This window comes from Pseudophryne corroboree, chromosome 7, assembly GCF_028390025.1.
Source record: "Pseudophryne corroboree isolate aPseCor3 chromosome 7, aPseCor3.hap2, whole genome shotgun sequence".
Classification (NCBI taxonomy): domain Eukaryota; kingdom Metazoa; phylum Chordata; class Amphibia; order Anura; family Myobatrachidae; genus Pseudophryne; species Pseudophryne corroboree.
Genome location: NC_086450.1, coordinates 19013911 through 19027024, shown reverse-complemented (window position 1 = coordinate 19027024; position 13114 = coordinate 19013911). Strand labels below are relative to the sequence as shown.

The following is a 13114-nucleotide window of genomic DNA, read 5'->3' as shown; positions in this document are numbered from 1 at the left end:
CTGTTAACTGGTTGCATATATTCTAGGTTATATGGTATGATTGGTGTGGGCTGGTATGAATCTTGCCCTTAGATTTACAAAATCCTTTCCTCATAGTGTCCATCTCCTCTGGGCACAGTTTCTCTAACTGAGGTCTGGAGGAGGGGCATAGAGGGAGGAGCCAGTGCACACCCATAATAAAAGTTCTTTAGGGTGCCCATATCTCCTGCGGAGCCCGTCTATACCCCATGGTCCTTACGGAGTCCCCAGCATCCTCTACGGACTAGTAGAAAAAGATTTACCGGTAGGTTTAAAATCTTATTTATTATTAGTTAGTTATTTTATTGAATAGTGAACCTATTATGTATATTGTAGGAATTAGTCAAATTAATTTAGCTCACTTCACAAATTAGTTTGAGTTTAATTCATTCATTTATGACTCCATGATTGATATTGTTGAACTAATTTAGCACAAGTTGGAAAATGACATTTCTGCAGTGACTTCCTTTTTTATTAAAGTGCTCACATTCTCAAACATGTGCTATGTTCTCTCGAAATAAGAGCTGTGAGGGAACAGTAATTATCAGGGTTTCAGGATGTAGGATGTTACCTGGCATTTAACCCCCGGAAATAAATAAAATAATTTTGAAAATGGCTTCCCTCATCTTTCCACAATAATAAATTACTAAATTCTCTATGGACTGACGTCAACCTACATTTATAAACAGGCTTACAATATAAACTCAGATAGAATAAAGACACAGTACAGTAGAGTCATATTGGCAATAAAAAGTAGGATAGCTTTATTTATTCATAAAAGTAGGGGAAAAGGTATGGTGGTGAAGTAAGATGTGCCCTACATGCAGAGCACCATCTGTTCAAGTAAAATGGACTTAAAGGGGGCCAACTGCCCAATACATGTAATAATAAAGGCCTAGATGGGGTCCAACTGGCAGCCCATCACCAAATTAAATGCTGAGATGGGAAGTAACTGCAAGGCCACCAAACTCAAGGCCTAAATGAGGGCCAAATGTCAGTCCATTACCAAATTCATTGCCCAGATGGGAGCCAACTGCCAGCCCATCACCAAACTGAAGGCTTAGATAGGTGCCAACTGCCAGCGCATCACCAAACTCAAGGCCTAGATAGGAGCCAACTGCCAGCCTATCATCAAACTAAGGGTATCCAAACTCACCTCCCAGTGACACCCAATGACTAACTCATGTAACAGTGGGGTGGGCACATCAAGACTTCAACCGTTTTTTCCCACAACAACAAACCCGACAACCAACAAACAAAATGAAATGGAGCAGGTAGGAATGTCCGATGATGCAAGAGTCCTCCCAGTCCAGGAAACATTAGCATAAATCTCACACCATGACAAAACACACCCTTCAAATCCTTATATGCCAGAGTAAAAACAAGCCATGACACCAACACCAGCCTTCTAACAAAATGAACTCCTGCTGTCAGGGCAGGATTCGCCATAGAGCTCACCACGTAGATTTATTGGTAGATCAACATGTCTGTGGGGTCTGTTTGTGTGTTGTTATGTTGCCCAACCCCCCCACCCCCACCCCAATGACAGGCAGCCCACCACACTCAGTACACTGCCCATTCATATTGCTTTTTCCATCTGTGCAGTACAGCAACTCTGCTATACAGTGATGTGGCCATGGCTGCACAGTATGTTATACCTCTTGTGCTGCCCATGTCGGCCACGTCTACAAAATTTTACAGGACCACTTTAAATTCCATATCTGCCCCTGGTCTCAGACACAACTGCAGCAAAAAAAGTAAGGAAGGCTGCAACTGCATACAATCGGGAGCTATGAGGAAGGATCCCACTCCCTCAAGAGATCCCAGCCCCTCAATAGACCAAACCCCCATTGGGGCTTCTTCCATAAATTTCCCAGGCTGGTTTTCCAACCCAATCCACCCCTGCCTGCAGGAATATTAAATGGTTTGGGTCTGAAATACCAGCAGTCAGCATGCCTGACAAGGGACGGGTAAGCATGATAACCTTCACAACCTAACCCTCCTTTACCGCAGTCTAAACCTAAACTTCTCCCACCCTGCAGCCTAACCATAACCCTCCCAGTGGTGCCTAGATCTAACCCCCCATTCCCGCAACATAAATCTAACCTTTCCCACTCTGCAGCCTATCCTAACCCTTCCCATCTGTGCCTATACCTTTACCCACCTTTCCCACAGCCTAACTCTAATCCCCTTCGGCTTACCTCTCCGGCGGCCCTGCAGTCAATTGTTCGGGAACCCGGCTGTTGGGATGCCGGTGCCGGGCTTGCAATCTTATTTGGGATGCCGGTACCAGCATTCTGAGCAGTGTTGGGATTCTGGCGTCGGTATTTAGACAGCTGGGATCCTGACCGGATCCCTATCAAATGTCTTCTGTCTCCTTTATATAACTCACATGTCCTCTTACTAACGTGTTAATAATGCTATTGATGATATATTGCACCTAGACATAACAAAGCCTCTTGCATTCAGCAAAGATGGGAATACTGGGGTCATTCCGAGTTGATCGCTCGTACCAACTTTTTGCTGCTGGTGCGGTCAACTAGACGCCGCCTATGGGGGAGTGTATTTTAGCATAGCAGGGTTGCGATCACTTGTGTAGCCCTGCTATGCTAAAAAAGTTTTGTGCAGAACAAGACTAGCCCTGCAGTTACTTACCCTGTGCGACAGATCCAGCGATGAAGGTCCCACCTGAAGTTACCAATTCCAAGTGGATCCAAATCCTGGCTCGGGTCTTCCTGCAAACGAGGCAAAATGCCTCCCGGCCTCGGATGTCGAGTGTTTTAGGTTCGGGTGCCATTTTCAAAATTCACACAGGACACTAGAGGTACTAGTGCACCACATCACAGATACCACCTTCATGGCTGCCCACCACTCTCACTAACAAGCCCCAGATGTGGATATCTCTGGTGCCTACATGAGCAGAAAGGAAGCCGACAACTAGCGCTCTTGTGGGATACAGCTAATATACTATGGCGGAGGTCATCTGTGGATCCGGCTGCTATTCCTGCTGACTACACTGGGACTGGCTACAGGGGAAGAACTCTGTGCCAACCAGTGCTCTGGATGGGACCAGCAGTGGTAGTGAAGAAAAATGATGGCTGACTTGTAGGGAGAGGTAGTGAAAGATCCATCTTTTTTAGCTATTTAATTGCACTTAGAAATAGGGATGACAACGTATTTGTTGGGACTCCCACTGGCAGCTGGACGACTACTTTTGCAGAGTTTGCAATTCTCCATATGCTCCTGCAGAACTCAGAGGGGCGCTGCCTTTATATAACTCCCATGGATGCTCTATGATATATCCATTCCATGACAATTACCGTCACCGGCTTGTATGCATTCCACATGTGTCCTAATATCTCTGTAGCTGTCACCTCCTGTTACCCTTTGTTTTTTCTTTAGATTTAAAAAAAAAAAAATTAAGCAATTTATTGTTCCCAACGTCCCAGAAGCTGCCAGTTTTCATTGTGACAATGTCATGGCCTTTTATATTAAGTCTTCTCTGTGAAATGCACCCTCTTCAAATGTATGTATTATTTATTACAAGTTATTTCTATAACACACACATATTCTGCAGTGGTTTACACTGAATATTTGGCCATTCACATCAGTTCCTCTCCAAGCGGAGCTTGTAGAAAATGTCTCTCTTGCTTGTCTCCCTTACGGCGAGCATGTTTGTCTCCGATATGTTAATTTTTCTTGTCCTCCCTTCAGTTACGGAATTTATGTGATGTCTCTGCCAACAACAAAAATCTGACTTTGGTGTCTATGTACTAAGACGTGGGGGTATATTTACAAAGATTCGTGTTTTGTCCGTTTTGAAGTGTGTTTGATCTCGAATGGTATCGGGTGCATTTTACTGCAACTTTTTGAATCCTGATACGGTCATTCACTAAGCTGCCGACTTTTCCCAATTCGTATTTTCCGATGTCGATGTGATTCGTAATATCATGCAGTGTTTTACGGGAGTGATGAGTAAAACACTGCCTGACAAAACCCAAGGAATCCCGGCCAGATCTGTGAGATCCGTGCAGGGCTTCATTGTGTACCTTAAAAAGGTGTTTAAAGTCTTTAAAAATCTGAAAATAATTGCGTGGGGTCCCCCTCCTAAGCACAACCAGCATCGGGCTCTTTGAGCCGGTCCTGGTTGACAAAATATGGGGGGGAAAATGACAGGGGTTCCCCCATATTTCATCAACCAGCACCGGGCTCTGCACCTGGTCCTAGTTCCAAAAATACGGGGGACAAAAAGCGTAGGGGTCCCCCGTATTTTTAAAACCAGCACCGGGCTCCACTAGCCAGGTACATAATGCCACAGCCGGGGGACACTTTTATAGTGGTCCCTGCGGCCCTGGCATTACATACCCAACTAGTCACCCCTGGCCGGGGTACCCTGGAGGAGTGGAAACCCCTTAAATCAAGGGGTCCCCCCCTCCAGCCACCCAAGGGCCAGGGGTGAAGCCCAAGGCTGTCCCCCCCCATCCAAGGGCGGCGGGTGGGGGGCTGATAGCCTTGTGTACAAATTGTGAATATTGTTTTTAGTAGCAGTACTACAAGTCCCAGCAAGCCTCCCCTGCAAGCTGGTACTTGGAGAACCACAAGTACCAGCATGCGGTGGAAAACCTGGGCCGCTGGTACCTGTAGTACTACTACTAAAAAAATACCCCCCAAAAAACAGGACACACACACACACCATGAAAGTATAATTTTATTACATACATGCACACCTCCTAACATACATACTGACCTATGTTCCCACGAGGCTCGGTCCTCTTCTCCATGTAGAATCCTTGGGGGACCTGTGAAAAAAATTATACTCACATAATCCAGTGTAGATTCTGTCCTTTGTATAATCCACGTACTTGGCAAAACAAAAAAACGGAAACCCGACCACGCACTGAAAGGGGTCCCATGTTTACACATGGGACCCCTTTCCCCGACTGCCAGGACCCCCCCTGACGCCTGTCAAAGAGGGTCCCTTCAGCCAATCAGGGAGTGCCACGTGGTGGCACTCTCCTGATTGGCTGTGTGCTCCTGTAGTGTCTGTGAGGCAGCACACGGCAGAAATACAATGTAGCGCCTATGCGCTCCATTGTGTCCAATGGTGGGAAGTTTGCGGCCAGCGGTTGACCGAAAGTAACCTCACCGCTGACCGCAAACTTCCCACCATTGGATACAATTTTAGTAAATACTGGCCGTGGAGAGAGATGAAGTGGACGGAGGTAAAGTACCAGCCAATCAGCTCCTAACTGTCATTTTTCAAACCCAGCCTGTGGCATGGCAGTTAGGAGCTGATGGGCTGGTACTCTATCTCCATCCACTTTATCACTCTCCAGGATTTAGTACATAGAACCCTTTGTTTCCCGCAGTAATTATTTTAAGGTGCCACCATTATTAGAAGTGCTGTGAGTTGCAGTGTGTTGAAAATAAATAAAACTTGTGTGTGTTCAGGCTCTGTGTTAAAAAATAATGTATGGTCGTAAAGTTTATTTAAATGCCACCCTGTCTGCCACTGCTGTGCCGGAATAGCCTCCCATCAGAGGTGGTAGAGGCTAAGACTGTAGGGCAATTTAAACATGCTTGGGATAGGCATATGAATATCCTTACAAAGAATTAAGGTTCAAAAAGGGTTGAGATTGCCTAAAGGATAAAAAAAAATGGGCAGACTAGATGGGCCAAGTAGTTCTTCTCTGCCGTCAAATTCTATGTTTCTATGTTAATGTTCCATAGATGTGCTATAGTCTTAAAGTAACTGCTGTGTGTTTGTGCCGCTGCTCTGTCACTTCGTTTAGTCAGACAGCCTTTGGCCAATAGTGGTGAACACTATTGTGAGCTGTGAGGTGGTCAAAATTGACTGGAAATTAATTTTATTGAGGTTACTAATACTGTAGGACCCAAATACAGATCCAAAACCAAGACCAAAACACATGAGGGTGGTTTTGCAAAATTAGAATCTTAACCAAAACATGGAGGTCAGCGCATATCTCTAGCTGAAACAGAAAAGTTGACTCAGCAATAGGGGCGCGGCTGCACTTTCTTATAGTTGTGATTAATTTGCATCCGCCACCCTCTGGCCATAAATGGTGACATTTGATGGACTTTGACACTGTACAATACGGCTTTTGGGATAATTGTGTAAAGGAGGTGCTCGGATGGAATAATCAGCTTTTAATAAGTAATGTGTCCAGACCGTGTCATGTTTTGGTTTTGGCTTTAGCAAAACCACCCTCAATTGTTTTGGTTCGGAATTCAGATTTAAAATCCAAATCTTGGGTTTTGGTTAAAAACAGCTAAAATCATTTTATATTTTACTATTTAAAAACTGAAATACGGATTTAGAATCCGAATTCCGAACCGTTGGAAGACCAGAACCGGGAAATTTGCGTGGATTCCGATTTCTGAAGAACCGACCCGCACGTCTCTGCTTTTAATGCATTGATTTCAGTGATAAAGTTCTCCATCCATCATTTCTGATTACAGCATGTGATGAGAGACATTTTGAGAAAGTCATATCTTCTCTGCGTCAGAATAATGGGGTAAACTTACTAAAGTGGTAGTTTTTTTTAGAAGTGGAGATGTTGGCCATAGCAACCAATCAGATTCTACTAATCATTCATCTAGCACCTTCTTGAAGATAATAGCTAGAATCTGGTTGGTTGCTATGGTAATATCTTCACTTCTAAAAAACTCAATGTACCCCATTGTTTTGAGACATAATAAAGAATAAGATTTATTTTAGAATTTTCTTTCAACCGCTGCTATCAGGCTCCAAGCCTAGAGACCCTCATATTCTGTACTTCTGTGCTTTTCAACAACGACTAGACACCACTATAGTTTTTCATTCCCTTTGGTGGTTTTAGATAAGCTGTACTCTGTGCATTAAGTCTATATTCTTTGAGCAATTATTTTTAATCCAAGTGAGGGTTTGATTGCACCAAAATGGCGAAAGGAAATTAACATACAATATACACCCTCTTATAATACAGACATTTTAATTTCCTGCCAAAAGTAATAGTAGACATAAACTATCTAGTCATGTCCAATTCTAATCCTAAATGAAACTTAATTTCATCTATTACATTAAATATTATTTAAAATATTATTATATCTGACTGACACATATTTAAAAAAAATATTTTAAAGAATATAGATTTTAATCAGTTTTCTTCGTTCTTTTTTGATATTTTGTTTTTACTCGCAATAAGCATCTTATGTTCAGAGTGTACCTTATGGGAGTACCTGCCCCTTGTGACTTTACGGGAGTACCTGCCCCTTGTGACCTTACAGGAGTACCTGCCCCTTGTGACCTTACGGGAGTACCTGCACCTTGTGACCTTATGGGAGTACCTGCCCCTTGTGACCTTACGGGAGTTCCTGCCCCTTGTGACCTTACGGGAGTACCTGCCCCTTGTGACCTTACGGGAGTACCTGCCCCTTGTGACCTTACGGGAGTACCTGCCCCTTGTGACCTTATGGGAGTACCTGCCCCTTGTGACCTTATGGGAGTACTTGCCCCTTGTGACCTTACAGGAGTACCTGCACCTTGTGACCTTATGGGAGTACCTGCCCCTTGTGACCTTATGGGAGTACCTGCCCCTTGTGACCTTATGGGAGTACCTGCCCCTTGTGACCTTACAGGAGTACCTGCCCCTTGTGACCTTATGGGAGTACCTGCACCTTTTTCTTAGTACTATAAAAAGGTATTGGGTGGCCTGGACAAGTAGAGGGAGGAGCCACATGGGCAGCTATGGTAGACGGTCCCGGAGCAGGTCATGCAGATCCTCCAAAGCACCCATGATAGATATGCCACTAATTATCACACTCTCCTGCATTCAATTCTGACCATTCTATGGGCAGATAACTACTAAAAAAAGCAGCATCCATAATTAATGAAAGTATGATGAAAAATAGGACATAAAGAAATAATTTTACAAGACATCTAATAGTGTTTACTTTAAATCATTTATTTATTGGCTGATGCACCAAATGCGTCTGTGCTTAATAGAATTCCTGGACACGTCTAAATGAGCCGACCCTGGAGTGGGAGGCTCCCCAGTCGTGGTATCTCCTGTACTCCCCAGGTTTTAGGTAGTACTGGCGCCCCCTGTAGCTGGGCTCTTCATAGAAGATCCAGTGACCTTCCAGAACATTGCAGGAGTGTATGTCTGGATGTCTGAACTCTTCATGTACATGGGGACAATCTTCAGTAAACTCCAACATTGCGCCATTGAATTCCTCCTTTTCGTAGACTCTGATTCTGAATGTTCCACGATGCTGTAATGGAGAAGGATGCATTTTATTTTATTTTTTGCTATTTTGTCTCAAAATACTCTTTTGTTTTGAAATAAAATCCAAATGATAAGAGTTCAATGATAAAATTATTTTCTGACAAATACTAAATACTCACCTAAGCAAAAATAATTGTAAGACATTGCTCATTTATAATTCATTAACAGCTATTTATATACAGTAGCGCACACAGGGGGTCATTCCGAGTTGTTCGCTCGCAAGCTGCTTTTAGCAGCTTTGCACATGCTAAGCCGCCGCCTGCTGGGAGTGAATCTTAGCTTCTTAAAATTGCGGCCCTCATTCCGAGTCGTTCGCTCGGTATTTTTCATCGCATCGCAGTGAAATTCCGCTTAGTGCGCATGCGCAATATTCGCACTGCGACTGCGCCAAGTATCTTTGCTATGAAGAAAGTATTTTTACTCACGGCTTTCTCATCGCTCCGGCGAACGTAATGTGATTGACAGGAAATGGGTGTTACTGGGCGGAAACACAGCGTTTTATGGGCGTGTGGCTGAGAACGCTACCGTTTCCGGAAAAAACGCAGGAGTGGCCGGAGAAACGGGGGAGTGGTTGGGCGAACGCTGGGTGTGTTTGTGACGTCAAACCAGGAACGACAAGCACTGAACTGATCGCACAGGCAGAGTAAGTCTGGAGCTACTCTAAAACTGCTAAGTAGTTTGTGATCGCAATATTGCGAATACATCGGTCGCAATTTTAAGATGCTAAGATTCACTCCCAGTAGGCGGCGGCTTAGCGTGTGTAACTCTGCTAAATTCGCCTTGCGACCGATCAACTCGGAATGAGGGCCTGCGAACGAAAGATTCGCAATATTGCGATAAGACATCTCTGTGCAGTTTCTGAGTAACTCGAGACTTACTCGGCATCTGCGATAAGTTCAGTGCTTGTCGTTCCTGGTTTGACGTCACAAACACACCCAGCGTTCACCCAGACACTCCTCCGTTTCTCCAGCCACTCCCGCGTTTTTCCCAGGAACGGTAGCGTTTTTTCACACACTCCCATAAAACGGCCTGTTTCCGCCCAGAAACATCCACTTCCTGTCAATCACATTACGATCACCAGAACGAGGAAAAATCCGTGAGTAAAATTCCTAACTGCATAGCAAATTTACTTAGCGCAGTAGCAGTGCGAACATTGCGCATGCGCACTAAGCGGAAAATCGCTGCGATGCGAAGAAATTTACAGAGCGAACAACTCGGAATGACCCCCACAGTTCTTTACATAGAATGTTTGGTCATGTCTGTCCCTAGCGCAGTGGAGCTGACACTCTATATTTCCTACCACATGAACACACACACATACACACTAGGTTCATTGTTTGTCAGAATCCAATTAACCTACCAATAAGTTTTTGGATTCAGTAGCGCATTACATAGGGGATAGAACCTACAACAAGATTACACTCATTAACAGATATACATACTGTAAGTACATAATTACAACTAGCATATTGATAATGATATGGAGTGAACAGAAGAAGAGAGGGCCCTGCTGCCAAAAACGTACATTCGTGTGGAAATATGGGTGTATAGGAAGAGGAATAGGGGACTTGAGATGGGTAATGAAGGTACTGAAGCGTTACATTATCAGGAGGAATGGTAGGCTTGAATGAAGATGCCTGTCTTTAATGTTTAAAAGCTGGGAGGCTGCATATCAGTATAATTGGGTTTAGGAGGACATCAGAGAGAATGGGTGTAGGACACATAGAGAGAGGGTGCAGGACACATACAGAGTGAGTAGAGGACACACAGAGAGTGGGTGCAGGACAGGAGAAATTCTGCAGCTGGGAATGGTAAGAGGTAATCAGGGAAAAGATAATGCCGCAGTCATTAGCAGAGCGAAAAGGGCTGGAGAGGGTATAGTATCACCTAAATATACTCATGGGCAATTGGGGGTGGCTTTGGGGATGACAAATTTGGTGGAAAATGAGAATGAAAATGAGAGGATGAGGGAGGGATGAGGAGAAATAAAGATGAGGTTTAGCGAATCAAGTAGATGGAAGGCGAGTATGCGGTGGAGGAAGAGCATGGGGATTGAGGGAAAGGTAAGTGCAAAGAAGGAAAATTAGGATGGGCCAGTGAAATATTGGATGTATCTCAATGGAGGGCAGGAGGAAAGGTAGCAAAAGTATGATAGAGTGGACAAGTCAATTTAGGACACGTGAGGACAAGAAGACTGGTGTGGTGTTAGATTGCTGCCACTATATTCCTCCACATTATGTTTCATGTTGCCTAGCAACCAGTGTGCCAACACCATTTATACCTTGCCATAGGCTTGCCAGATGGGGAGAAGTTTGATTGGACCATCCTGTTTAAATGGCAAGGAGGGCTCAGCATCCCTGCTGCTGATAGAGTTGCTGCTCTGCTTCTGTACCTTGGTGACTTCTCCGGCTGTGTTTACTGTTGCTGACTTTTGAGTTATCTACCCTTACCTGTTAGATTTGTTAGCTCAAGTTCCTTGCTTGCTGCCTGCCCTTACCTTGGTGCTTTTTTAGTGGACATCCTTGCCTGTCCTAAATATATTGTGTCTGCTTTGAGTCTGGACTTTCCTTGCCTGCTGCCCACCCAGACTAGCGGCATGCATGGTAATTATTCCTTTTATTACTCTGTGCCACTGTCTCTCCAAGTTTGCTGTTTCCATACTGTTTGGACATAACAATGTCCTGTTCTTTTTTTCTTTTAAAAATAGAGATGAGTGAGACAGAAAATGGAAGATAAAAGAGAAAGATAGACTTCTTGTATGCAACAGTAGGCTAAACAGTTTAGGGGCGTACAACCACTAGCCATGCTGTATATCTATATTAAAGACTGACCTGTGGAATTATGCGACAAGATCTTATGGAGTCATTGTGACTTGTCCAGTGAGAGAAGTCGGGATACTCTCCCCTCTTCAAAAAGTACTGGTTCCCTCTGTAGTTAGGGTGCTCATATAGCATCCAGTTTCCATTCTCCACCCGGATGGAGTTGCAGCGGTTGAAGAAGGAGTTCAGTTCGGAACAGTCAGAGCTGCACTCATAAGAGCGACCCTGGAAGTTCCTGTCCTCGTAGAAGATGATCTAGAATGGAAGCAGTGTGAGGCGTAAAGTGAATCACTTGTTTCCATACTGTTTGGTGACAAAATGGATCAAAGTTCATGTATCTGATTAAAACCTACACAATTTAATTAAAATATTTAAAAGTAACATCTGTTTTCCATTTTTTAAATGTTACATATCCAATTCTGTGTAGATTTTTTTTTATCTCTTGAATTTAATTTAGCAAATGCAATTCTTTCTTTTTCCCTTTTTTTGTATTTAGTTCTGTTTATATTTTGATGATTATATGGTATTATGTGTTCTGTGGCACCTTACCTTATTAATTACATATGAAGACCAATGATGATGAATACAAATACTGAAAATATTGCAAATTTCAAAATTCAATCTATGTTCTTAATACAGATTCATTAAAAATAGAATTTCCAGAAATCCAGCAATTTCAGAATAAGACATTTTGCACAAGACCACATATCTTCATAGACAAATATTGTCTTACGTGTCTTAGATATATTAATTGTGTTCTTACCTTTCCCATGGTCGGTTGTAGTTGGGATTCTAAACAAAAGTGCAACACATTTGACACTGAATTTTTCCTTATATACTGATGGCTACAACATTTGCATAACACTGGGCTGTATAGGTCAATAAAGAAACTCTATATTCTGCTTTTTCACTGCTGGACTTGTGCTGACAAGGTTTTCCTGCATTGAATGTACTAAGCCAGACAGTGATTACCAATGCGAGATAGCATAATGTGAAGGAAGAAGATAAAGGGAATGGAATTCCAATACTACGCGGTTTTGCCTGTTTCAGCTGTTTTTCATTACAGGACACGTATGACCTAAAGAAAATATACACATTCCAATCACTATAGCATAGAGTGGTTCATTCACTTGTGCAGACATATAACAACATTGAGAACTGAATAAAATGTATTAATCTATTTATCAAGAACTTCTGCAGATACATTCTTAAATGACAATTCCTGAATAGAAATGAACAACTGCAACGTGTTCCAGTTTTATTCAATTTACAAATATTAATTTTGCTTCAAAAATAAAATGAGAATAATAGACAATATAAGTTGGTGGTTCTGTCAAAATCCTTTAAATGTATCCATGATCCAAACTATTATTATTATTATTATTATTATTATTATTATTTAAAAAAGAACTTGTTGTCCACCATAGCTCTAACCATCATAAAATCTTTTATGAGCAAACTTGTGTTTCCCAAATAGGGAAGTGGAAAGGAAGGGAAGGAAGGGAAGGGGGGTGGGGGGGTGGGGATGCAAGATGATTGGAAGCAAAGGAACGGGGGGTGGAATAGAAATAAAGAAAGGAGAGGTAATAGAGAAGAGGAGGAAGCAAGATGATGAGAAGGTAAGGAAAGGGAAGGGAGGAAAAGAGAACGGAAAGGAAGTTAAAGGAGAAGGGAAGAGATAAGTGACGGAGAGAATGGATGCTGAATAATCTCAGTAGCTTTGTGATATCTCAGTAAAATAAGGTCATTTAGGAAAAGGGCTTGGAGGCTAGCCCCATTTTAAAGTTTTAAACAAATGAAAACTAAATAGAGTGGAGTGAAGATGTATTAAGCTTTGGAGACAGATAAAATGGAGAAGCTATGAGCTGTCATTTCATAGACTGTACTAGATATATGACAGTTCGGTGCTGATTGGGTGCTTTGGCTAACGTCTCCACTTTATCTCTCTCCAAGGCTTGATACATCTCCCCCAGGGAGGCAGTTGACAGT

General features: G+C 42.9%; 1 protein-coding gene across 1 annotated transcript; it reads right to left on the bottom strand.

Moving 5' to 3' along the window:
- Positions 1 to 8016: 8016 nt before the first annotated feature.
- On the bottom strand, positions 8017 to 11897 carry LOC134943278 (gamma-crystallin 1-like). The gene is made up of 3 exons (XM_063932218.1): positions 11889 to 11897; positions 11138 to 11380; positions 8017 to 8292 (listed from the first exon to the last, which is right to left on the bottom strand). Exons 1-3 carry the CDS (start codon positions 11895 to 11897, stop codon positions 8017 to 8019), a joined length of 528 nt encoding a protein of 175 aa, XP_063788288.1.
- Between the last annotated feature and the right edge of the window lie 1217 nt (positions 11898 to 13114).

What these genes read in the sequence shown, in the direction of transcription:
- LOC134943278 (XM_063932218.1), bottom strand. An exon ending in CTTGTCGCATAATTCCACAG is followed by an intron (nt 8,293 to 11,137) that starts GTCAGTCTTTAA and finishes TCTCCATTACAG; the next exon opens with CATCGTGGAACATTCAGAAT.